Source organism: Ranitomeya variabilis, chromosome 5 (genome assembly GCF_051348905.1).
Source record: "Ranitomeya variabilis isolate aRanVar5 chromosome 5, aRanVar5.hap1, whole genome shotgun sequence".
Taxonomy (NCBI): Eukaryota; Metazoa; Chordata; class Amphibia; order Anura; family Dendrobatidae; genus Ranitomeya; species Ranitomeya variabilis.
Genome location: NC_135236.1, coordinates 292797266 through 292825075, shown reverse-complemented (window position 1 = coordinate 292825075; position 27810 = coordinate 292797266). Strand labels below are relative to the sequence as shown.

The window sequence follows — 27810 nt, the reverse complement described above, 5'->3', positions numbered from 1 at the left end:
CTTCAGAAATTTTTGGGCTTTGCTAACTTTTATCGTCGATTTATTGCTGGTTTTTCGGATATTGCTAAGCCATTGACCGATTTGACTAAGAAGGGTGCTGATGTTGCTGATTGGTCCCCTGATGCTGTGGAGGCCTTTCAGGAGCTTAAGCGCCGTTTTTCCTCTGCCCCTGTGTTGCGTCAGCCTGATGTTGCTCTACCTTTTCAGGTTGAGGTCGACGCTTCTGAGATCGGAGCTGGGGCAGTGTTGTCGCAGAAAAGTTCTGACTGCTCCGTGATGAGGCCTTGTGCCTTCTTTTCCCGTAAATTTTCGCCCGCTGAGCGGAATTATGATGTTGGGAATCGGGAGCTTTTGGCCATGAAGTGGGCTTTTGAGGAGTGGCGCCATTGGCTCGAGGGGGCCAGACATCAGGTGGTGGTATTGACTGACCACAAAAATTTGATTTATCTTGAGACCGCCAGGCGCCTGAATCCTAGACAGGCGCGCTGGTCATTATTTTTCTCTCGGTTTAATTTTGTGGTGTCATACCTACCGGGTTCTAAGAATGTTAAGGCGGATGCCCTTTCTAGGAGTTTTGAGCCTGACTCGCCTGGTAACTCTGAGCCCACAGGTATCCTTAAGGATGGAGTGGTATTGTCAGCCGTTTCTCCAGACCTGCGGCGGGCCTTGCAGGAGTTTCAGGCGGAGAGACCTGATCGTTGCCCACCTGATAAACTGTTTGTTCCTGATGATTGGACCAGTAGAGTCATCTCTGAGGTTCATTCTTCTGCGTTGGCAGGTCATCCTGGCATTTTTGGTACCAGGGATTTGGTGGCAAGGTCCTTCTGGTGGCCTTCCCTGTCACGAGATGTGCGAGGCTTTGTGCAGTCTTGTGACGTTTGTGCTCGGGCCAAGCCTTGTTGTTCTCGGGCTAGTGGATTATTGTTGCCCTTGCCTATTCCTAAGAGGCCTTGGACGCACATCTCGATGGATTTTATTTCAGATCTGCCTGTTTCTCAGAAGATGTCTGTCATCTGGGTGGTGTGTGACCGTTTTTCTAAGATGGTCCATTTGGTTCCTCTGCCCAAGTTACCTTCTTCTTCCGAGTTGGTTCCTCTGTTTTTTCAAAATGTTGTTCGTTTGCATGGTATTCCTGAGAATATCGTTTCTGACAGAGGGACCCAATTCGTGTCTAGATTTTGGCGGGCATTCTGTGCTAGGATGGGCATAGATTTATCTTTTTCGTCCGCTTTCCATCCTCAGACGAATGGCCAGACCGAGCGGATTAATCAGACCCTGGAGACATATCTGAGGTGTTTTGTGTCTGCTGACCAGGATGATTGGGTTGCTTTTTTGCCATTGGCGGAGTTCGCTCTCAATAATCGGGCCAGCTCTGCCACTTTGGTGTCCCCGTTTTTCTGTAATTCGGGGTTTCATCCTCGATTTTCCTCTGGTCAGGTGGAATCTTCGGATTGTCCTGGAGTGGATGCTCTGGTGGAGAGATTGCATCAGATCTGGGGGCAGGTGGTGGACAATTTGAGGTTGTCCCAGGAGAAGACTCAGCTTTTTGCCAACCGCCACCGTCGTGTTGGTCCTCGGCTTTCTGTTGGGGATTTGGTGTGGTTGTCTTCTCGTTTTGTCCCTATGAGGGTCTCTTCTCCTAAGTTTAAGCCTCGGTTTATCGGCCCGTATAAGATATTGGAGATTCTTAACCCTGTTTCCTTCCGTTTGGACCTCCCTGCATCCTTTTCTATTCATAACGTTTTTCATCGGTCATTATTGCGCAGGTATGAGGTACCGGTTGTGCCTTCCGTTGAGCCTCCTGCTCCGGTGTTGGTTGAGGGTGAGTTGGAGTACGTTGTGGAGAAAATCTTGGACTCTCGTGTTTCCAGACGGAGACTCCAGTATCTGGTCAAGTGGAAGGGATACGGCCAGGAGGATAATTCTTGGGTGAATGCATCTGATGTTCATGCCTCCGATCTGGTTCGTGCCTTTCATAGGGCCCATCCTGATCGCCCTGGTGGTTCTGGTGAGGGTTCGGTGCCCCCTCCTTGAGGGGGGGGTACTGTTGTGAATTTGGATTCTGGGCTCCCCCGGTGGCTACTGGTGGAATTGAACTGGTGTCTTCATCTTCTCTGTTCACCTGTTCCCATCAAGATGTGGGAGTCGCTATGTGGCCTTGCTGCTCTGTTAGTTGCTTGCCGGTCAACAATGTTATCAGAAGCCTCTCTGTGCTTGTTCCTGCTCCTAGACAACTACTAGATAAGTTGGACTCTTGTCCATGTTTGTTTTTGCATTTTGTTCCAGTTCACAGCTGTAGTTTCGTTACTGTGTCTGGAAAGCTCTTGTGAACGGGAATTGCCACTCTGGTGTTATGAGTTAATGCCAGAGTTTTAAAGTAATTTCTGGATGGTGTTTTTTGATAGGGTTTTCAGCTGACCATGAAAGTGTCCTTTCTGTCTTCTGCTATGTAGTAAGTGGACCTCAAATTTGCTAAACCTATTTTCATACTACGTTTGTTATTTCATCTCAACTCACCGCCAATACATGTGGGGGGCCTCTGTCTCCTTTCGGGGTATTTCTCTAGAGGTGAGCTAGGACTAATATTTTCCTCTGCTAGCTTTATTTAGTCCTCCGGCTGGGCTGGGCATCTAGAATCAACGTAGGCATGCTACCCGGCCACTGCTAGTTGTGCGTTAGGTTTAGTTCATGGTCAGCTCAGTTCCCATCTTCCAAGAGCTAGTTCCTATATATGCTTATGCTATGTTCTCTTGCCATTGAGATCATGACAGGTGTCTGCCCCTGCCTGGTGTTGCCCTCAACTGAATAAAGCTGAGCTTCAACCTTCTGGCTCTCATTAAGTGTTTTTTAAAAAACAAAATGGTGTTTAGGGCCTACTAACGGTGTCTGCCCCTCCCTGGTGTTGCCCTCAACTGAATAAAGCTGAGCTTCAACCTTCTGGCTCTCATTAAGTGTTTTTTAAAAAACAAAATGGTGGTTAGGGCCTACTAACGGTGTCTGCCCCTCCCTGGTGTTGTCCTCAACTGAACAAAGCTGAGCTTCCACATTCTGGCTTTCGGCCTATACTATCAGATATTAAACTGCATTTGGCCTACTAGTGTGGTTAGGCCCTTGAAACAGTGTCTGCTGCTCTTGGGTTTGCTACTCCACTGAACAAAGCAATGCCGCCTGTTTAGTCCTGTTACCAATTTTGATCTGCATTTAGCCTACTTTATTCTTTGGCCCTATATCTGTTTCCTCATCATCCTGCCCATTGCCCAGCCACTGCTAGATGAGTCTGCTGGTACATTGACCTAGACCACTACATTCCCCTTGTACTCTACACAGCCAGAATCTGACCCTGCTGAAAGTAAGGTTCCCCTTCCCGCATATTATACCACCTTACACAGGGACAAAGAGGAAGGTGCAGATGAAAGTGCAGGTTCCTTCATCAGGTGGGGGGGCATACTCGTTGGCGACGTCACTGGCACAGGGCCACTCAGAGTACGCAAAAGTGTCGCTGCTGGTGGGAGGCGCCCCCGCCATGCAAACACACCGCCGTACTTTGAGGGGCCCTGTGCCAGTGCCAATGCGAACGAGTGGGCCCCCCCTGCTTGCTCAGGATCACAGCACTTGCAACGTTGAAATACTTACCTCTCCCTGCTCCACCGCCATGACGTAGTCCATGTTTCCTGGGCCCACTAAAACCTTGAACCAGCCCTACCCCCACAACTTTTGCCAAATGACCCCCAATTTCCAGTGCCCAACTATTATTATAAAGTTAATTAAGATTGACAAGCTTCAGAAAACAAGAATGGATGTTTTTGGCAGTAAAATGTGCACTGTAGGTGTTTTCCTGGCCTCCACTCACTGCCGGCTATGCTTCCCCATTGACTTGCATTGGGTTTCGTGTTTCGGTCGATCCCCGACTTTTAGCGATAATCGGCCGACTTCACTCGACTCGACTCTGGACTAAATCGGGTTTCACAAAACCAGACTCGATCTTAAAAAAATGAAAGTCGCTCAACCCTAGTTGTGATTTACATTGATAATTTTTAGGTTTTATTGTTCTCAACACATTCCACTACGTAATGAATAAAGATTTACAACTGGAATATTTCATTCAGTGATATCTAGGATGTGGGATTTTAGTGTTCCCTTTATTTGTTTGAGCAGTGCATATACATATATATATACACATATATCACCATTTTTTCATTTTAGAAATACAAAAAAGGAAAATAGGCTGGTGCAAAATTTTGATTTGTGTGGTCAGATAACTTTGACCAAGATTTCAGACCTTAATTAGCTTGTTAGGGTTATGACTTGTTCACTATCATCGTTAGGATAGGCCATGTGTTGCAGATTTATCAGTTTTATAAAAACTGAAAATGGTGGAGGCCCACAAAGCAAGAGAAGGTTATAAGAAGATAGCAAAGTGCTTTAAAGTTGCCCTTTTCTCAGTTCAAAATGTGCTTAAAGGGAACCTGTCACCCCCCAGGCGTTTGTAACTAAAGGAGCCACCTTGTGCAGCACTAATGCTGCATTCTGACAAGGTGGCTCTTTTAGTTCTTGGTGCTGTAACTGCAGAAATAATAGATTTTGCAATTTGTCCAAAATACCTTGAAATAGTCCTGGGGCAGGTCTCCCCCCCCCCCTAATGCAGACGCAGCACCACCGCCACTCATTGCAAAATCGATTATTTCTGCAGTTACAGCACCAAGAACTAAAAGAGCCACCTTGTCAGAATGTAGCATTAGTGCTGCACAAGGTAGCTCTTTTAGTTACAAACGCCTGGGGGGTGACAGGTTCCCTTTAAGAAATGTCTGATAACAGTAACAGTGGAGGTAAAGATAAGGTCTGGAAGACAAAGAAAAATTTTGCACGCAGAATAGCTAGAGAGGCAAATCAGAACCCCCACTTGACTGCAAAAGACCTTCACAAAGATTAAGCAGACTTTGGAGTTGGGGTACATTGTTCCACTGTTCAGAGACGCCTGCATAAACATGGCCTTCAAGGAAGAGTCATCAGAAGAATATTTCTCCTGTGTCCTCACCATAAACTTCAGGGTCAAAAGTATGCAAAAGAACATCTTAACAAGCCTGATGCATTTTGGAAACAAGTCCCATAGACTGATTAGGTAACAATAGAGCTCTTTAGCCACAATAATCAAAGGTAAACTTGGAGAAAAAGGGCACAAAATTTAAGGAAAAGAACAACTACTACGCATAGGGGTGGATCAATCATGCTTCATAGGTAGAGGCAAGAATGGATTCAATGAAATTTCAACAAATGCTTGATGCAAACATAACACCATCTGTAAAAAAAGATGAGTTGAAAAGAGGATTGCTTCCACAAATGGATAATGATCCTAATCACACATCAAAATCCACAATAGATTACCTGAAAAGGCGCAAGCTGAAGGCTTCGCAATAGCCCCTACAATCACCTGATCTTGATGTCAGTGAAACTCTGTGGCTAGACCTCAAAATATGCAAAACTATCTCACAGAACTGGAAGAATTTTCAAAGGAAGAATGGATGAAAATTCCTCAAACGAGAATTGAAATGACTTTTTTTCTGACTACAACAAGCTTCAACAAGCTGTGATACTTGTAAAAGGATGTGATACCAGGTACTAACCATGAAGGGTGCCCAAACTTTTTCATCAGACCATTTTCTTTTTTGTAATTTTTAAAATGAAAACAATTACAATATATATTTTTGGGGGCCTAAAGTACAAAGTAAATGTGTCATCTTTAACTTTAGCCTTTTTACAGACCACTTCATCCTTAACTTGCTTAACTGTTCACAATAACAGCAATTTTGACCAGAGGTGCCCAAAACTGTTACATCTCACTGTAACTGGAGGAAAACAACAACCAATGAAATCACAGCATTGACATTATTGCTCTACACAGCCCATACTAGACAATCAAATCTGGCAGGTATTTTTGCATTCCCACCATCTTTTATCTTACCTAAATATCATATATCTATTTTAATGTGCGGTCCAACCATAACTTGTAGGCAACACGCACACTTTCTTGAGGGTATGTTTGACTTAGATTTTCCCTATACTCCTCACATGAGTCACTTGTTTGTTCATGTTACCTGCTCCTCATCGGAATTGGCCCATGTGTTACTGTAAAGAAGGACAAAACTCATAACATTGCTCAACCTCTCCTTAATTACTGCGAGTCTTTCCCTCTGCACATTCTGATTCTCTAATCTATCCTGATCACTGAAGCCATCTTTGTATATGGCAAGTTCTCAGATGTCTGTACCCTGTGCCAGTTACTGGTTCGGTTGCACTGGTTGCCCGCTCATTTTAAAATCTGAGAACAGCATAATGAAGGAAAAAAGAGACCCTTATTCCAGCAATGCATTACTAAGTTTACTGGATGCAGAAGTTGTGACACAGAGTTTTTAGGTGTTGCATGCAGCAGAGCTCAGAAAGCTAATCCCGCCCACACCACAGACTTCAGTGTCCATTATCTATTGACAACGAACTGCTTATCACATGAGGGGGTGTGGGTTACACCAGGGCTTAAGTTCACTGTGGTCAGGGCAGTGATAGTCTCCTATTGATAAAACATTAATTGCAAAAAAGAAAAACAGCAGACAGCCCAATAAGAAAAAATTGTTGAGTTCAGTGTCTCAGCTCCTACCCCATGCTGTCCCCAGATTGCATAGCAAAACCCTTCTGACAGATTCCCTTTTACTAGGTCTCATGCTGTAATGACAACATGAAGCCTTGTCGATGCAGAAAGCACTTGACCTATGAAGGATATCAAAGATCTGCTGAGACTGAAGACTGGACTGGAACTGTCAACTAGGCGAGGGGCTGTGTGGAAAAGATGATGGAGGAGTATTATTTATTTATTTTATCATACTCTCATGTCATTCTATTTGCAATACATTGAAATAAATGCAAATTTAATTTTCTGGAATTTTTTTAGCCAATTTACTAATTCAAATTTTTTTAAGGTTCGCTCATCGTTAATCGGAAACTGATCCTTTTTTTCTTTTCACAATGTATCACACACATTGCCCAAGAGTGTGACTTTAGGGCTGTTCTTTTAAAAAAACAACCCCTGATTACATTTCTTCTGAGGACATTTTAAGCTGCTATTTAAGACTCCTTACGTGTGTACTTGTGTGCAGCTTTCTCTATTGTAAAAATGCCAAGTGATGAAAATCATTGTAACACAAAGGATGCCTACAGATTTCAATGGGCCTCTGGTGAGCTTTACGCTGTGTTTGGTAAGATTCCCTTGTGATCAAAATGTTTGAGCTGAACCCAAAACATAACATATAAAAGGGTATTTATAAACCAACTTTATATGTTACTAAAGCATTCATTATTTTCCTAAACTGTGCTGATTACGGTAAATATCAAGCAAAAATATCTTTATTGTTACACTTCTGCGTCAAGCAAGTACGTATGGTATTTAATCCTAATGATACTATTACGCTAATAGCAGCACTTTGTAACTAAAGAACCCTATTAATCCCCAGCGATAAACCATACAACTATTACGGCAGGACATTCCCAGCATTCGGTCTTTATAAATATGTCGACTATTGTATACTGGAAAATAGAGGCAGTACGTTGGCTCCAATTTGTTCCATTGTTTTCTTTCCTATTTGATCCACTTACAGTTGATAATAATAATGAATCTGTGAGTCTGACCCCACCGCAGGGACCATTTTACCTCTGCTGAGGACCAAGGATAGCAACCAAAAACGTTACCATGACAACTCGTTCAGGTGACAAAACTAAAATCCACAAAGAGAGAATTAAAAGAAAAAAAAAAACTGTTCTGAAAGTTGTTGTTTTTTTTCCTGCTTATCTTTTCTTGTGCTGCAGTTTATGACAACAATAATAGCTTCCTCAGAGAATCATTTTAGGCAGCCATAGAGCGCAACAGTGCTGTTATCACATAGATAATAGACATTTAGAACTTGGCAATATTGTCATTATTTCACAACAGACATCTGGAGCTACGAGTCTGTCTGAAAATATTTTTTTTTTCACAATTTCTAGGCCAGAGAAGAAAAATACCATTGTGCCAAAAGGGAAGGAAATAGAGGCAAATCTACAACCATGAGTCTCAGCTGACATTTTCTTGTGGTGACAAGCTGCATGTTTCTTATATAACCTGTCTCTTAAATGATAAACCATTGGCCTCCCACTATGTTTCTAGTCAATTCAAATCAGTCACAAAGGCCATTTCTTGCTCCAAGATATTCTCAATGTCCAATTTATCATGTGTCGCGGATTGACATATGTGCCAATAAGAAGTATTAACAAAAACATGTCACTTTATCTGAGACAGTGCTGACATTATCATCTGGACATATTTATTCCTGGCTGTAACATTTATACTGCAATCGGAAAGTATCCCGATAAACTAGAAGAGCAAACAGAGAATACGAAAATGCAAAGAATATATGTTTATGTAACTCACGGGAAATCTGTTAGAGAGAGATTTGGCTAAAAAGTGAGTTAGAGAAATAGGAATAGTTCTTGCAATCACATAAACTTCTGACTCAAGTTCCTCAAACCTTATGATGATCAGCTGTTATCACCAGGGAAGACCTAAAAGAGCCATAAAAGCCATATTGTGCATGTTTACTGCAACAACGCTACAGCTTCGGAAGAGTAGCATTACAAGCTATTGCTAACGAGTTCAGTAAATTGCAAACCAAGTGATGTATGAAGGGGGCATAGCCCTCCAGATTGTCTATCAGCAAGCTTCCACTCTGGCTCCTAAAATGGGACCCAAGTGGGAATTCCCTCTGTATTACTATATAACTTTATAGGCCACATAGGAAGGGTTTGCCTATATGCCATTCAATCCTCAACATTGAAATTGCAACACTAAGAATGAAACGTTATGGAATGATAGAATTCACACTATCGAAAGACATGATAATAGTATGCACTTGGTCCATAAAGAATGGACTTTCTTATTATTTTATTAGGGTATTATATAACACGTTCTACCTGCTAAAACTGTCCACATGTACTGTGGTGTACTGCCTGTTTATACACTCTGCAATAGGATGTGTTGATCTGCACACATGGCGGTTTTTATCTTGCCGGCCAGGGACATGTTGTAGTGTGCCAGCATCGCAAGGCACATCTGTCACTTATATAGGGATTGATGATGCTGTTGAGACGTTGTATTACAAGTCCGTTTTTTTAAAAAAAGAAAAAGAAAGAGTGGCAGCCGCCCTGGCTGTTCTTTTACCCTGTGAACATGCTTAGCTTTGCAACATTGTTACACTCCTCCATTTTGAAACCTTTCATTTATCCAGCTATAATAAAATAACAGCGGTATGCTTTGTCAAGACGGTGAAGTTGTGTTTACTGGCAAATGTATTGCTGGGGACATTATACCACATATATATGAATTTATGACCTAAAAAGACACAGGGTGAAATCCCTTTTGGGCCCAATCATTCAGTCAAATTATACTAATGGGGTTATATTTGAGCACAGGAGGAATAGTTCTATAAATTTGGGGGTCCATTTCCTCACCTCTTAATACTATGTGTTCAAAAAAAATGTGTCCTAAAAATGACACTTTTGTGAAAAAAAAAATGTTTTCACATTCAGTTTGAATCCTTAAACTAATTCTTTAGGGGGGGACAGTTTAGAAAATGGGGCCAATTGTTAAGCTTCTGCTATTTTGGGATGTCAAGAACTTTATTTCAGCCAAATTTGTGTTGCACAATTCAAATAGCACTCCATCTATTCAGAACCCTGCCGTCTGTTCAAACAGTGGAATTTGACCGCATGTGGAAAATCTCCATGCTCAGATGAAAGTGGATAACAAAGTGAGTGGTCCTTTTTTATGTTACCTCTTGAAAAAGTGAAAAAATTGGGACTAAAACAACATTTTAGTGAAAAAAAATTGATATTTCTATGTGACGTTCAAATGTTATCACATTGTGTGTAGTAACAATAGGTTCAAAATCCCCACTATACCCCTGTATAAAATCTTTGAGGGGTGTAGTTTCAAAATGGGGCATTTTGGGTTGTTTCCATCAGGGGTTCTCCACATGTGACATAGTGTCAGCTACTTATTCCAGCTAACTTTGCATTCTGAGACCTGCCGTGCGCCTAAACGGTAGCTTTCCACCACACACGGGGTATCCATGTATTCAGGAGAAATTGCACACAAATGATATGATACATTTTCTCTTTTTAACCCTTTAAAAATGCAAACTTTGGACCTAAAGCTAAATTTTTGTGGTAAAAATACGAATTTTTATTTTCTTGGCTCAACTTTATAAAATTCTGTGAAACACCTGGTGGTTCAAGGTGCTCACCACATCTAGATAATAAATTCTTTGAGCTGTCTAGCTTCCAAAAGGGGTTTTTCACTGTTTAGGCACATCAGGGTCTCTCCAAACATGACATGGCATCCGCTTCCAATTCCAGCCAATTTTGCATTCCAAAAGTCAAATGGTGCTCCTTCCCTTCCGAGCCATGCCTTGTGCCCAAACAGTAGTTTTACACCACATATGGGGTATCGATGTACTCCAGAGAAATTCCATAGCAAAATGAATGGTGCATTTTCTCTTTTTTTCTGCAAATGCAAAATTTGGAGCTAATGTAACATTTTGTGAGACAAAATAAAATGTTCATTTTTTTCTGTTCACATTGCTTTAGCTCCTGTGAAGCACCTGAAGGGTTAACAAAACTTCTTGAATGTGGTTTTGAGGATTTTGAGGGGTGCAGTTTTTAGAATGGTGTCACTTTGGGGTATTTTCTGTCATATAGGCCCTCCAAAGTCACTTCAGATATGATGTAGTCCCTCAAAAAATGGTTTTGCAAAATTTGTTGGCAAAATGAGAAATTGCTCATCAACTTTGAACCCTTCTAACTTCCTAACAAAATAAAAACTATAAAAAATTATGCAGATGTAAATTAGACAAGTGGTATTTGTTATTTATCAACTATGTTGTGTGGTATAACTGTCTGGTTTAAGGGCATCAAAATTCAAAGTTTGAAAATTGTGATATTTTCTATTTTTTTTGCCAAATTTTTGATATTTTCATAATTAAAAGCAAATAATATCGACCAAACTTTACGAATATGATGTCCTACAGCACGTCATGAAAAAACAATCTTAGAATCACTGTGATACTTTGAAGTGTTTCAGAGTTATCACTTCCTAAAATGACACTGGTCAGATTTAAAAAATAGATTGGTTCTTAAACGGTCAGTATATTAACAACATCAATTTTATAGTATAGATTAGATATTTTTATATTTCTGAAACAAAATGTTAGGACATGAAACACAGAATGATTACCTTGGGCATCTTGACTTTTCCTTCCTGAAAGGAACATGTCTGTGGATCATGGGTACACACATGTCGATATTTACACCAATGGCACTCATATGGACTTTGCACACAAGATAGGCACCTGAGGGTATGAAGTATATATAAAATTCAATATAAATACTTAAAAATACAACTAATCCACACGCACTATTGCTTAGATGGCCATAGAGCAAGCAAAACTCATACAAGTCCATTTGCATTTGTCCAGACATTTACATAGAATAGACATTTACAAATTTTATATACATATTTTATATACATATTTAACATATGAAAGAGCATAGTCTATCTATTTAGATTGAGAACAGTTGTCCATGAAATATAGAATTAATAATAATAATCTTTATTTTTATATAGCGCTAACATATTCCGCAGCGCTTTACAGTTTGCATACATTATCATCGCTGTCCCCGATGGGGCTCACAATCTACATTCCCTATCAGTATGTCTTGGAAATGTGGGAGGAAACTGGAGTACCCAAAGAAAACCCAAACAAAAAAGGGAGAATGTAGAAACTCCTTGCAGATGTTGTCCTTGGTGGGATTTGAACCCAGGACCCCAGCGCTGCAAGGCTGCAGTGCTAACCACTGAGCCACCATGCTGCCTCGCGAAACATCTCCAAACGATTTTTTTTTTGGTTATTGCTTGCAGCTTCACTAAGCATATAGGGTATTATAGCAATTTAATATAAAATACATGAAAGTATAGCAGCTATTCTGAGTCAGTAGGAGGAGGTGGATGCCTCCTTGCTAAAACGCTTCTAATTGATGTACATGCGATGGAATACATGATATTCAAATTGATAACAAGCACTCACTCTGATAAATCAAATAAAAAATGCATACTGTATCATATTGTGTCAAGTCGTTACATAGTCGGCCATGAATATTTAATCTTTTTTCTTAAATCTTTATTTCTGTCAGAGTATATGGAAGCAGGGGCATGGAGCTGTTTGTAGGGAATGTATTACTGAGAGCGTAGAGTTATGTCTGGCATTGCTAACCACTGCCAGAGAAAAACACAAATACTCACTAAGATACGAAGCAGATAATCACGGCCATTGGGGTGTGTAACATACAAGGCTTGTATGGTATTAGCTGATGAGAGATTATTTGCTAGTGCCACCTATTCCTAATATCTCCAGTATTATGGTACAAATAAATGGGGTGGACATTCAAGCACTTTTTAATAGGTTGGTAAACATTTGTTAGTGAAAGAGTTTTCTTCCAGGACGTAAGTTTATAATTTACTCCCATTATAATACCTTTACAGATCCACTGATATGGGTTCCTGTTATGTGACCCTATTCTTCACTACTGCAAGCTGAAAATCATATGCTGTATATCCAACACGTGATCTTTTTGTCGGCTTCTTGCTTCCCCACAAGCATGTCGTCAGCACCAGTTTCATATGTATAGGTTGGCTCTTGTGCTGATTCCCAGTAGGGCAAACATAGAAAGCACACAATGCACGTGCGCAGTTCCACACAATGTCAGGACACCTATCTTGCAATGCTTCGATAGAAAATAGATTTTTTTATTCTATCTATCCTGTAGGGCTTCACTCTCTCTGGTAGTCATTAGCGATCACACAGGTAGCGCGGTCTCGTCCAAACAGCTGAAGTTTTATTGCTTCCTAAGACTCCGGTAGTTACAAAACAAAACTGCTTCTTCCAGGCACAAAGGTTTGACAGGATAATAAACAGTTTGAGCACCAGGAGGTTCTCCCGTTTAGATCAAAGTCCTCTTGCTCTCAGCTTCTGCCAACACTAGAGGTCTTTTTCTCCCTCCCATACACAGACCACGGTCTCTCACCCATGTGGCAATCCTGGCTCTTCACCTAGCTTAATTTGGTCAGCAACAAACCACACTCCACAGCTCCCATCAGAATCCACACTGCCCGGTTCCCACAGCACACTATGTGAACCCATTTCCTGGTTTTAGTAAAGGTCTAGGCAGGTGCCTCTAATCAGACCCTGCAGAGCTAGGATTTAACCCTGTCCTACCTGGCTTTTCTACAGTCCATTAATGATGAATTGTATAACAATCTGTTTAAAGACCATAACAGCTTGGATTTCAAATACCTCGTGATAACATCTTGGCCGCCTTAGCAGTTGTCCTGGGTGTACAAACTTAAAAAAAAATCCTATCTCATGCTACTTCATTAGCAAGGTTTTCCAGCCACATTTTGAATAAGAAACATTAAAAGTGGATTAACAGGTTTTAGCATTAAAGGTATGTGCACACGGTCAGGAAATGCTGCGGGTTGGATGCTGTGCACATGCACAGCATCCAACCCGCGGCGTGCAGATGTTACAGCATAGTGGATGGGATTTCATGCCCACTACGCATGCACAGACACCAGTGGATTACCAGACCACAGCATGTCAATTTATCTTATGAAGACGCGAGTCTCAGCAAGATAAATGTCACCTGTGCAATGTATTGATTTGGTTATTCCACACGGTTCAATGAACTCATGTGGAATCACCTGTGTGCAAAAGCCGGCGGGCGCTTTGGACGCAGTGGACATGTGCTGTGTCCAAAGTGCTGCCAATTACTGACTGTGGGCACCTACCCTTATTTTCTGCGAGTGGCGGTGGTGTATTGCGAGTGGCGGTGGTGTATCGTCCTCCCGGCCCCTCTCACCAGTTCCTGGATCATTTTGCCACCTGGCTTCCACACTTTCTCTCTTATGACACCCCCACCCTCATCATGGGTGATTTCAATATCCCAATTGCTTCTCCCCTCTCCCCATCTGCTTCTCACCTTTTATCTCTAACCTCCTCTTTCGGCCTCTCGCAGCATACTAACTCTCCAACACATGATGATGGAAACTCCCTTGATTTGGTCTTCTCCCGGCTTTGCTCACTGGATGATTTCACAAACTCCCCTCTCCCGCTCTCTGACCACAACCTTCTTTCATTCTCTATCAAGAACTGCCATCCCGCTCAGGTCATCCCCACTTTCCACACTTATAGAAACATACAGGCCATTAACACCCAGAAACTTATGAAGAACTTGCAGTCTTCATTGGCCCCAATCTCCTCCATCTCTTGTCCTGATTCTGCTCTGAAGCATTACAATGAAACCCTGCAAAGTGCCCTGGAAGAAGCTGCACCTCCTATACATAGAACAACTCGGCACAGACGGCGACAACCGTGGCACACGCTGCAAACACGTTTCCTGCAGCGGTGCTCCAGGTGCGCCGAACGTCTGTGGAGAAAATCTAATCTGCCCGAAGATTTCATTCATTATAAGTTCATGTTAAAAACATACAACTCTTCCCTTCACCTCTCCAAACAAACCTATTTCAACACCCTCATCACCTCGCTGTCCAATAACCCTAAACGTCTCTTTGACACTTTCCGGTCCCTACTCAACCCAAGAGAGCAGGCCCCAACCACAGATCTCCACGCTGATGATCTGGCCAATTACTTCAAAGAAAAAATTGACCACATTCGACAGGAAATCATTTCCCAATCTCTTCATACCAAGCACTGTCCTCCCTCCCCCACTGCATCTAGTTCACTCTCTGACTTTGAACCAGTTACAGAAGAAGAAGTAAGCAGGCTCCTTGCATCTTCTCGCCCGACCACTTGCACCAGCGACCCCATTCCGTCGCATCTCCTCCAGTCCCTTTCCCCGGCTGTCACCTCTCACCTAACAAAAATATTCAACCTTTCCCTCACTTCCGGTATTTTTCCCTCCTCATTTAAGCATGCCATCATACATCCACTACTTAAAAAGCCCTCCCTCGATCAAAATTGTGCCGCTAATTATAGACCTGTCTCTAATCTTCCCTTCATCTCTAAACTCCTGGAACGCCTGGTCCACTCCCGTCTTACCCGCTATCTCTCAGATAATTCTCTTCTCGACCCTCTTCAATCTGGTTTCCGCTCTTTACACTCTACTGAAACTGCCCTCACTAAAGTCTCTAATGACCTACTAACAGCTAAATCTAATGGTCACTATTCCATGCTAATTCTCTTGGATCTCTCCGCAGCATTCGACACTGTGGATCATCAGCTCCTCCTCACTATGCTCCGCTCCATCGGCCTCAAGGACACCGTTCTCTCTTGGTTCTCCTCCTATCTCTCTGGCCGATCCTTCACTGTTTGTTTTGCTGGTTCCTCCTCCTCTCACCTTCCCCTTACTGTTGGGGTTCCTCAAGGATCAGTCCTAGGCCCCCTCCTCTTCTCTTTGTATACTGCCCCTATTGGACAAACAATCAGTAGATTTGGTTTCCAGTACCATCTCTATGCTGACGACACCCAATTATATACCTCTTCTCCTGTTATCACGCCGACCTTTTTAGAAAACACCAGTGATTGTCTTACAGCTGTCTCTAACATCATGTCCTCCCTCTATCTGAAACTGAACCTGTCAAAAACTGAACTCCTCGTGTTCTCTCCCTCTACAAACCTACCTTTGCCCGACATTGCCATCTCTGTGTGCGGTTCCACCATTACTCCAAAGCAACATGCCCGCTGCCTTGGAGTCATCCTTGATTCCGAGCTTTCATTCACCCCCCACATCCGATCACTGGCTCGCTCTTCTTATCTGCATCTCAAAAACATTTCCAGAATTCGCCCTTTTCTTACTTTCGACTCTGCAAAAACTCTTACTGTCTCACTTATTCATTCTCGTCTGGACTATTGTAACTCTCTACTAATTGGCCTACCTTTTACCAGACTCTCCCCGCTCCAATCTGTCCTGAATGCTGCTGCCAGGATCATATTCCTCGCCAACCGTTACACCGATGCCTCTACCTTGTGCCAGTCATTACACTGGCTACCCATCCAATCCAGAATCCAGTACAAAACTACTACCCTCATCCACAAAGCACTCCATGGCTCAGCACCACCCTACATCTCCTCTCTGGTCTCAGTCTACCAACCTACCCGTGCCCTCCGCTCTGCTAATGACCTCAGGTTAGCATCCTCAATAATCAGAACCTCCCACTCCCGTCTCCAAGACTTTACACGTGCGGCGCCGATTCTTTGGAATGCACTACCTAGGTTAATACAATTAATCCCCAATCCCCACAGTTTTAAGCGTGCACTAAAAACTCATTTGTTCAGATTGGCCTACCGCCTCAACGCATTAACCTAATTATCCCTGTGTGGCCTATTAATAAAAAACAACAACATAATCACGTTCCTCCATCATGTTCTCATACACTTTATGCAGTTAATAGCCTCTGTGTCTGTACTGTTACATACTTAGGCAGTTAACTGGTTCATGCAGCTTTACATGAACACCCGAGCCTTACACTATGGCTGGTCCAAATAACTAAAGCAATTGTTACCATCCACCTCTTGTGTCTCCCCTTTTCCTCATAGATTGTAAGCTTGCGAGCAGCAGGGCCCTCATTCCTCCTGGTATCTGTTTTGAACTGTGATTTCTGTTATGCTGTAATGTCTGTTGTCTGTATAAGTCCCCTCTATAAGTTGTAAAGCGCTGCGGAATATGTTGGCGCTATATAAATAAAATTAATTATAATTATTATTATTATTAATTTTCTGTGACTGTTGAGTGACTGACCCTCATTCCAACTTAACAAAAGGGTGTTGTGGCCCTTTTACTGCAGATTCTGATATAATAGGATTCTCATTCATATTACAGTGTCTGGTACTGAAGCTCTGCTGCAGCTCACAGATCTCTGAGTAGCAATAACGTCATATACTGTACATGTATGTGGTTCTTAGGTCAGGTAGAGGGTCCACAGCTACCTTAATCCAACTTGGGTAAAGGATATGGGGCTCACACATGTTTGCTTGCACATTGGTGACTTATTCTAAGGATCAATTAACGACTAAGTTCATAGTCTGAAACATTGCATTCTCTAACAGCTCACATGAGCTCCTAAAGTGTAATAGTTAGCTCATCCAACAACAAACTAATAAGTATTGTATATGGCTGAGTGTACATATATCCAGTAGCGTAGCTACTGGGGCAGAGGGTGTGGTTGCCCTGAGCCCCGTGCTCTGAGGGGCCAAGCCGGATGTATGTCACTTTTAACTGTATCAGCGTGCGCCACTATGGGGACTGTGAGCCCCCTCGCTTGTCATTGCACGTTCAACCGTATCGACATCCTGGTTGCTGATACAGTTGAAAGCAATAATCAAAGAGGGAGCATCAGCTCACGCTTCCTCCAACATCATTATTTGTCAGAGTCTGACGTCTCGGAGCAGCGGGCGAGAAGACATGTCACCCGCTACACTGAGATGTGTTGTATCAATACCTGCCCTGTAATCTCTTACATGTTCTACAGCACTGCTATCTACCACTATATAGTCACCATACAGTGGTAATATCAGTATTGTTCACTGTATAGAGATTTTTTTTTTCATGACAGCTCAGTCATCTTCTGAGATTCTCCTACATCCACTATTGTGGTTGGCCACCATAGTTGTAATTATTAGGGTTACCTGGTTAGGGGTCCACTCAGAAGTTTTGCCACCACCCCCACCCCTGAACCAAACCCCTAGCTACACCTTTGCATATATTACTTGTGTTTAGTTAGTAGTTTTATTCTTGAATCAAGTACAACAGATAACAAAATTGTATACACTGTGCACCATTTCTCCATTCATAGCCAAACAGAAACGCTGCTTGAAAATTTTTCTGTCTGAATTAGGAAGATGCCTGGAATAACACCTTGTACCATTATTCCATATATTCATACAACTAAAGGGGTATCCTCAAGTTTGGAAACTATATCCTGCCCACTGGATAATTCTTATGGGAGCTCTGAAGACCAGCTAAACACAACATTTAGCTAACTCCAGCAGTGGTACCATTAATCAGGAGTGGACAAAGACTGAAGATGGCTACTGTGCATGAAGAAATTATGGGCCATTTGCAGTCCATATAGCTCATTGCATTCACAACTCCACCTGCATTGAAGGTAGAAGTGCGCCCCATTACTTCTTAGGCCCCTATATAGCTGCACAGTTTGCACCAATGGTATGTCTGCACCTGCAAGTAATAATGAATGGTTCAGCAGTGTGCATGATCAACCACCTCTCCTGTAATACAGGTCTCTTTAGAGCCCCACTTGTCGGGATCGGTGGGGTTCCAGTGGTTGGGTAGTTATCCCCTATCCATTGGACAGAGGATAATTCCCAACTTGAGAATACTCCTTCAAAACCATTTATATGATTCTTTATTTTTTCACATTTTTTTACATTTGATAGCATTTTTGTACACACAAAAATATATAAAGGGGAAGATACAAAGCAAGCCATGTTTGAAGACATGAATCAAGTGTGCATTTAGTAATTTGCCACTATTACAAATAATTTGATCAGTAATGCTAATACTGTAATTCTACACCAAAGTTAGAAAACAAAAAGTTCCGGTTTACAATGACAAAGTTTTCTTTGCAGTAGTTTTTATGTATGTTCAACATTATTGTGAAAATGTTTTTTTTTAGTATACAAAAGACTATTTTGCCATTTTCAATTTTCCCCTTCACAAAATACTAAAGAAAATTTGAATGTTGTTTCAGAAATACTAGTACCAGGGCGTAAACTCAATGTGTTTTCTCTTCCATTTGTGCAAATGTTACTAACATGAAAGAGGAAATTACCCACAAATAAAAACAAGAATACAGAGGAAAAAAAGTTAAAAAAAATATATAATGAGACAGTAACATTTGTAATATATTCACAGAATATGTCATGAATGGACAGTTACACAAATACCAATTCTCGGGTTGTTACACTCTATAACCGGACAATGAAGAGGTGCCTGGACACAAATAAAAGGGGTGACATCTGAAAAATGAGAAATATCACTGCATCCCGAGTTTTCTAATAAGTGAGGGTCCTGGAGGTAGGATTCGTTCCAACTGTATAAGCCATTAGTTAAAGGGATGTTCCCATCTCCAAGATCCTATTCCAATATATAGTAGATTTACTAAGAATACATTTAGCAAATTCCTTCAATTAGAAATGTAGTACAGTTCTTCTGATTCACTATGTCGCTTACCCCATGTGCAGGGCATTGCAGTATCTTAGGTATCCAAGGCTACAACCACTCATATACTGCCAGTGAGTAGTTTGTTAGCTATCAGTGGTTGTAATCATGGATATCTAAGCTGCAGTGCCCTGCACATGGGGTAATCAACTTAACAAATCAAAAGAACTATATAAAATTTCTAATTGGAAGAATTTGTTAATATTATTATTATTACACCTGCTACATATTGCGATAGGACCTTGGAAGTGGGAATATCCCATTTATGGTACAATCAAAAAGTGTTCTGTTTTGAAGTATATTACAATATTTCATTTGAATTATCATTTTTTTTAAACTCTTAATGATCAACCTCTTTTCAGCTATGTATTGAATCAAGTTATGTTTAAACATGGTCATATTCTAGTTTTCATTAGTAGTCATCAGCTTTGTATATGCAAACCTTGCCATTTTTTGGATTTTTGTGTGAAAAGTTGCATTGGTACTATATGTCCTGTCCCCATCCCCTGTAGACTGTGAGCCCCCGCGGGCAGGGTTCTCTCTCTCTCTGTACTTGTGTGTGCCTTGTTTTGCTCATGTTTATTGTACTTGTCTATAATTGACACTTCCACGTGTAAAGTACCATGGAATAAATGGCGCTATAAAAATGAATAATAATAATAATCAGAATATGCATGAAAAATTATTTTCAAGCTCAGAGAGAAATTGTTAGGGATCATGCACACACTGACTATGTAAGCAAGTTGTTAGGTTCCATAAATAGGCCTCCATGACCAGCTGGGCACATATTGTACCTGTGTGTTTTTAATTTTACTTGCATGCACACAGTGCTATTTTTCTTACAGATTCTATAAAAAAATTTCTTTTTTCGCTGTTTTAACACGATACAGACTCTTTCAGAGGCAATATTTTGCAAAAACAGTGTATGTAATCTGCGATGAGCACTTGATTGAAGACTGCATTCGGCATTGCCATTGATCAATATTTTACCATTGCATTTAAAGTAGATTCTTTAGGCAATGCTCTAATTTATGTAAGAGCTTTTCCAGGCCGTAATAAGGTTGACATAATAACATATATCACATACAATATATCAAATTTAGAATAAAACAATGTACTGGGTTTTACTTAACATATGCATGGCTGATGTCAATGGTGAAAATTCATTTAATAAGGATTCATTTGTACAGAACCTGTCTATATTAGATAAGATGCAAACTGCTAGGGACAACCAAAATGGCATACAATGCTTTGGCACATGCAATAGAGACCAGCTGAGAATATGAATGAAGCAGTAGGAAGAGGCACGGTGCTTAGGGCACATGGGTAGGACGTCAGATATAACAATTCCTTTTAGGTTTCTGATTGTCATGGAAACCAAACAAAATAAGGAAAAGACACAACATAAAAACAATATGAAAAAGGATACTGAATTATTCATTGTCTCATTGGCCCATGACTACATATAGCATCCAATGTATATTTAATGCAAATGTTAACATGACATGACTATAACATATACCATACATATACTACTGCTTTACATATTTATTACACATGATACTTACGAGTTATGAACACTGCAGTTATAGAAAACAAAGTTTGTACTGGCAAACGTCATCCCAGTTTCTTTGGACTTAAGTTGGAGCTGGACAATATGATGGTCACCTAGAAAGGAGAAATATGAATTAACCAAGTGAAAAAAAAATCATTTACATTCCAACATTTAATAAGACAGTAAACATGACAAATGAAACTAAAAAATTATTCTTAAAGCGAAGGTGTCATCAGAAAACAGCCTATTGTTTACATCAGGCTTTTGTGTTAAATTAAATTTTGGAAAAAATGTGGCAATGTTAACCCCTTCATGACCCCAGCTTTTTTCGGTTTTGCGTTTTTCGCTCCCCTCCTTCCCAGAGCCATAACTTTTTTATTTTTCCATCAATATGGCCATTTGAGGGCTTATTGTTTGCAGGACAAGTTGTACTTTTGAATGACATTATTGGTTTTTGCATGTCATGTACTAGAAAACGGGAAAAAAATTCCAAGAGTGCAATCCCACACTTATTTTTTGTTTGTCTTTTTTTGCTAGGTTCACTAAATGCTAAAACTGACCTGCCATTATAAATCTCCATGTCACTACGAGTTCATAGACACCAAAAATGTCTAGGTTATTTTTTATCTAAGTGGTAAAAAAAAAATTCCAAACTTTGCTAAAAAAAAAAAAAAAAACAATTGGGAAATTTTCCGATACCCGTAGCGTCTCCATTTTTCATGATCTGGGGTTGGGTGAGGGCTTATATTTTGGGTGTCGAACCGACGTTTTTAACGATACCATTTTGGTGCAAATACGTTCTTTTGATCGCCCGTTATTGCATTTTAATGCAATGTTGCGACGACCAAAAAAAACTTAATTCTGGTGTTTCAATTTTTTTTCTCACTACACCGTTTAGCGATCAGTAGTGTTGAGCATTCCGATACTGCAAGTATCGGGTATCGGCCGATACTTGCTGTATCGGAATTTCCGATACCGAGATCCGATACTTTTGTGGTATCGGGTATCGCAACAACATTAATGTAATAATGTGTAAAAAAGAGAATTAAAATAAAAAATATCGCTATACTCACCTGTCCGACGCAGCCGGGACCTCAGCGAGGGAACCGGCAGCGTTGTTTGTTTAAATTTTGCGCTTTTACTTGGTTACGTGAAGTCCCGGCTTGTGATTGGTCAGGGCGGCCATGTTGCCGGGACGCGGACCAATCACAGCAAGCCGTGACGAAATTACGTCACGGCTTGCTGTGATTGGTCCGCGTCCCGGCAACATGGCCGCCATTAACCAATCACAAGCCGTGACGTCACGGGAGGCTGGACATGCGCGTATTTTGAAAAGCGCGCGTGTCCAGCCTCCAGTGACGTCCCGGCAACATGGCCGCCATTAACCAATCACAAGCCGGGACGTCACGGGAGGCTGGACATGCGCGTATTTTGAAAAGCGCGCGTGTCCAGCCTCCAGTGACGTCCCGGCAACATGGCCGCCATTAACCAATCACAAGCCGGGACGTCACGGGAGGCTGGACATGCGCGTATTTTGAAAAGCGCGCGTGTCCAGCCTCCCGTGACGTCACGGCTTGTGATTGGTTAATGGCGGCCATGTTGCCGGGACGCGGACCAATCACAGCAAGCCGTGACGTAATTTCGTCACGGCTTGCTGTGATTGGTCCGTGTCCCGGCAACATGGCGCCGTGACCAATCATAAGCCGGGACGTCACTGGAGGCTGGACACGCGCGCTTTTCAAAATACGCGCATGTCCAGCCTCCCGTGACGTCACGGCTTGTGATTGGTTAATGGCGGCCATGTTGCCGGGACGCGGACCAATCACAGCAAGCCGTGACGTAATTTCGTCACGGCTTGCTGTGATTGGTCCGCGTCCCGGCAACATGGCCGCCCTGACCAATCACAAGCCGGGACCTCACGTAACCAAGTAAAAGCGCGAATTTTAAACAAACAACGCTGCCGGTTCCCTCGCTGAGGTCCCGGCTGCGTCGGACAGGTGAGTATAGCGATATTTTTTATTTTAATTCTTTCTTTTACACATTAATATGGTTCCCAGGGCCTGAAGGAGAGTTTCCTCTCCTTCAGACCCTGGGAACCATCAGGAATACCGTCCGATACTTGAGTCCCATTGACTTGTATTGGTATCGGGTATCGGTATCGGATTGGATCCGATACTTTGCCGGTATCGGCCGATACTTTCCGATACCGATACTTTCAAGTATCGGACGGTATCGCTCAACACTAGCGATCAGGTTAATCCTTTTTTTATTGATAGATCGGGTGATTCTGAAAACGGCCACACCAAATATGTGCATATATGATTTTTTTATTGCTTTATTTTGAATGGGGCAAAAGGGAGGTAATTTAAACTTTTATATACATTTTTTTCATTTTTTTTTTTAAATGTTTTTACTTTTGCCATGCTCCAGTAGCCTCCATGGGAGGCTAGAAGTTAGCATAGCCTGATTGGCTCTGCTACATAGGAGCGATCCTCAGATCGCTCCTATGTAGTAGAATTACAGCATTGCTATGAGCGCCATCCACAGGGTGGCGCTCACAGCAATCTGGCATCAACAATAGAGGTCTTTAACAGATCTCTGGTTTATATGCCAACGCATCGCTGACCGCCAATCAAGTGACAGGAGTCAGCGATGCGCTCATTTCTGGCCATATGGCCGGGAGCGCTAGTTAAATGCTGCTGTCAGCGCTGACAGCGGCATTTAAGTAGTTAATAGGTGCTGGCACATCGCGATTCCACCCGCTGCTATTGCGGGCACATGTCTGCTGTACAAAACAGCTGACATGTCCCGGCTTTGATGCGGGCTCACCGCCAGAGCCCGCAACAAAGCGGGGGTTCTGACCTCGGACGTACTATCCCGTCCGAGGTCAGAAAGGGGTTAATATTTTCCATATCCCAATCTTTATTTTAAAACAATAGTAATACTGATTTTTTTCAAACTTGCCACTATTTTTTTTTATACTTTAACTTCCTGTTGTTTCAGGAAATTCACATGTACATTAGCAGCAATGAGCAGACTCATACCCTATCTTTTGTATTAAAGCATCTAATGAGCATGTGCAAAGATCATTGTGAAAAATTGAGTCAGCTGTGACATTGCCTATTGTGATTAACAGCTGTGTATATATGTGTTATCGTTCATTGTATTCGTACCTCTCAAGATAAGAAAAATGCTATAAACTCTTCCTAAAAGGACGGGACACATACATCTAACATTGTTCTACTTACCAGTTTGAAAAGTAAAAGATTATTCATTTTGTTTTTTAATAATAATTTTGATATAAAAATACATGACATACTATTTAAAAAAAAAAGAAGCATACAGTTTTACATAGCAATAGTAACAATAATATTGAAATGCTTTACAAACTTCAAAAAAGTTACTTTGTTTAATAAAATAAGTAAAACTCTTGAGGCTCCTTCAGATAGTGCTAATGTTTTCTTCAGTCACATAACTCAGCGCCCAACAGCGCTGGGATGTGGACAGTGACATAATGTTTCATGATAGGAAGTAGCCAGCACACAAAAACATAAAAAAGTAAAAGAACAAAACGGACTATGTGGTTTCTCCTGATGAAGACGTCAGATAGACTTTGAAATGTGTTGTTGAGAGCAGGGCCGTATTTGCCACTAGGCAATTGAGGGCACGTGCCCAGGGCGGGAAAAGGCAGGGGGGCAGCACCTGAGCAAGGTTTTCTTTTTATTTTTTATATTTTTTATTTTTTTATTAGTCTGTCCAGTGCGTCCGTTCCTGAAGATAGGGGGCGGCAGAGCAGCAGCCAGAACACGTGGTGCTGGTGCCGACTCTCCCATCTCCCCCTGCTGAGACACAGTGATGCCCTTGCTCACAGCCTCACTGGTGCCCGGTCAGAAGGTGACTGTGACTGCTGAGGTGGAACTGTGGCGCCCTGTCTCCCGACCCTGGGTCCTATCCTGGACTCACATTGCTGGCCTGGACTCGCAAGTAGAGCAGTACACAGTAAGTAGTGTACTGTCTGTAATGATCTCCCGCCGCACACTGCCTGCTGCACGGCTCTGTCTGTTACTCACCTCACAGTCCTCACCCCTTCCCTCAGATTCCTCAGCCTCGTTTCTGCCTGCAGTGCCTGAGGCTGGAGGAGCCATGCAAACACAGCAGCACTGGAATGTTTGAGGTTTGTTTGATGTTTGCTTCCAGCCAGGACATGGACCCAGAGAGTGAGTGGGGGTGTATAATACACTGGGTCCTGGGAGCAAACATTGCCAGTGCTGCTGCTGCGTGTGTGTGTGAGTGCGTGCGGCTGTATGTGTGTGTGTGTGTGTGCGATCGGGGCTGTGTGTGTGTGCGGAGTTGTATGTGTGTGTGTGTGTGTGTGTGTGCGGACCTGTATGTGTGTGTGGAGCTGTGTGTGTGTGTGTGGAGCTGTATGTGTGTGTGGAGCTGTATGTGTGTGTGGAGCTGTGTGTGTATGTGTGGAGCTGTGTGTGTGTGCGGAGCTGTGTGTGTGAGCAGAGCTGTATGTGTGTGTGTTTGTGCGGCCTGTGGGGCTGTATGTGCGTGTGTGTGCAGGGCTGTGCGTGTGTTACGGGGCTGTGTGTGTGCGCGGCTGTATTTGTGTCTGCGGCCCACAGGGCTGTTTGTGTGTGGAGCTGTGTGTGTGCGGGGCTGTACGTGTGTGTGTGTGGGGCTGTATGTGTGTGTGGGGCTGTATGTGTGGGGCTGTATGTGTGTGGGGCTGTATGTATGTGTGGGGCTGTGTATGGGTGTGCAGGGCTGTGTATTTGTGTGCCATGTGTGGGGCTGTAGGGTGTGTGTGTGTGTGCGGGGCTGTATGTATGTGTGTGTGTGCGCGAGGCTGTATGTGTGTGTGTGCGGGGCTGTGTATGTGTGTGTGGGGCTGTGTGTGTGTCAGGTATCGTCCGATGGGACAAATAGTCCCATCCGGCTATGCCTGCTACAATGACAGGTAGCCGAATGATGGGACAGTAGTGGTCCCATCATCCAGCTACTGTGTTAAAGGGTTAAAAAATACACATCTATACATGCAGTACATACAACATACAGTATATACTCACTATACACCTAATCCCCAAAGCCCTTGATCACCTGTAAAAAAAAATAAATAAAAATAATAAACCAACAGTATACTCCCTGATTCGATGTAATCCATTTAATAATGAGTGTTCCACGATGATGTCCCGTGCAGAGCTGTAATATCGGCAGAAGCGACTGCTCTCCAGGGGCTCCGGGATACAATGACGGAAGGTATCCTTCCGCACTGTATCCCTCAGCCACTGTGAGTGCAGAGTTCACACTGTCGCTTGCAGCACCACTGCATGGGGAAATTCTCATGCAGCAGTGTCGTAAAGTGAGAGGCCATTGAACCCTCAGTGATAACACTGCAGGAGTCATTGTCTCCTGTCAGTGTGTCACTGGAGGCCTATAGTGCAATGACAGCTCTATATGGGAGATCGTCGTGGGACATTCGTTATTAATTGGACTGTGTCGGACGAGGGAGCATTTTTCTTGGTTTATGATTTTTTTATTTTTTACAGGTGATCGATGGCTTCGGGGAATTAGGCGTGGTTGTAAGTATGGTGGAATTAAGAAAATTAAAATCCTTTTTTCTGGCGGTGTCTTTATTTAACCCTTTCACTACTATAGGATTAGTTATGGATAGGTGTCTTATTGACGCCTCTCCATTACTAACTGGGCTTAATGTCACCTTACAATCAAAAGTGCCATTATTCCCTTATTACCCTATATGCCACCGCTACAGGGCACTGGGAAGACAGAGGCTAAGTGCCAGAATTGGCGCATCTTACAGATGTGCCATCTTCTGGGGTGGATGAGAGCTGGTGTTTGCAGCCGGGGGGGGCAATATCCATGGCCCCTCTCTAGGCTATGAATATCAGCCCACAGCTGTCTGCATAGCCCTTTATGGCTATCAATTATAGGGAGACCCCATGTCATTTTTTGGGGGGTCCCCCTATTTGTAATAGCCAGTAAAGGCTAAATATACAGCTGCGCCTGAGATTCATAGCCTGGGAAGATCCATGGGTACTAACCCCTTCCCAGGCTATAAACATCGGCCGTCGGCTTTCCCTTTCTGGTGCAGAAAATTGCGCGGGAGCCCATGCCATTTTTTTATTATTTTTAAATTAAACATATTGTGTTTAAGGCCGGGGTCACACTTGCGAGAAACTCGCACTAGTCTCTCACCTCAATACCAGGAACTGTCGCCGGAACACGGGACTGGAGTGTGCGGCTGCATGTATTTCTATGTAGCTGAACGCTCCGGTCCCAGTGCCGGCGACAGTGCCGGGTATTGAGGTGAGAGACTTGTGCGAGTTTCTCGCAAGTGTGACCCCGGCCTAACGCAGATTTTGTGTGTGTGTGTCTTTAACTCTCTATGTACCATTTTATTATGTTTATTACTAAACATCGGGCTTGGTATTATCTATCCATCTATCTATAGATATATCTATCCATCTATCTATTATCTATCTAATATCTATCTATTATCTATCTATCCATCTATCTATAGATCTATCTATCATCTATCTATCTATCTATCTGTCTGTGTGTAAACATTATTCTTCAATGGAGTATGTAAATGAAGAGGTTGGACAAGAAATGACATCACAATTTTTTTTTGTTAAATAATAGATCTTTAGTTAGCCTACAAAAACGTATACAAATCCGCATGAAAAAATGCATCAAAAATCACATAAAAAACGCGCTGATATTTACCTGCATTAGGAGATGCAGATTCTGTGCAAAAAAATTACAAATCTGCAACCTGTGTACATACCCTAAGGCTTTGTTTCCACGTTCAGGAAACACTGCAGAGAGGATACAGCTCCCCCCAAAGCGCCACCTCCTTTTGTACGCACGGTGATTCCGCATGTGTTCATTGAACCGTG

The 27810-nt window shown here is 42.4% G+C and overlaps 1 protein-coding gene across 2 annotated transcripts in view; it reads right to left on the bottom strand.

The window, feature by feature from the left end:
• PLXNA4 (plexin A4) overlaps positions 1–27810 on the bottom strand; it is a 1056784-nt gene that overhangs the window by 232294 nt on the left and 796680 nt on the right. For both annotated transcript variants that reach the window (XM_077264448.1, XM_077264449.1), the window contains 2 exons: positions 20898–20997; positions 11312–11426 (listed from right to left, as the gene is read on the bottom strand). In XM_077264448.1, the coding sequence (XP_077120563.1) occupies positions 11312–11426; positions 20898–20997 (215 nt within the window). The remainder of the gene's footprint in view (positions 1–11311; positions 11427–20897; positions 20998–27810) is intronic.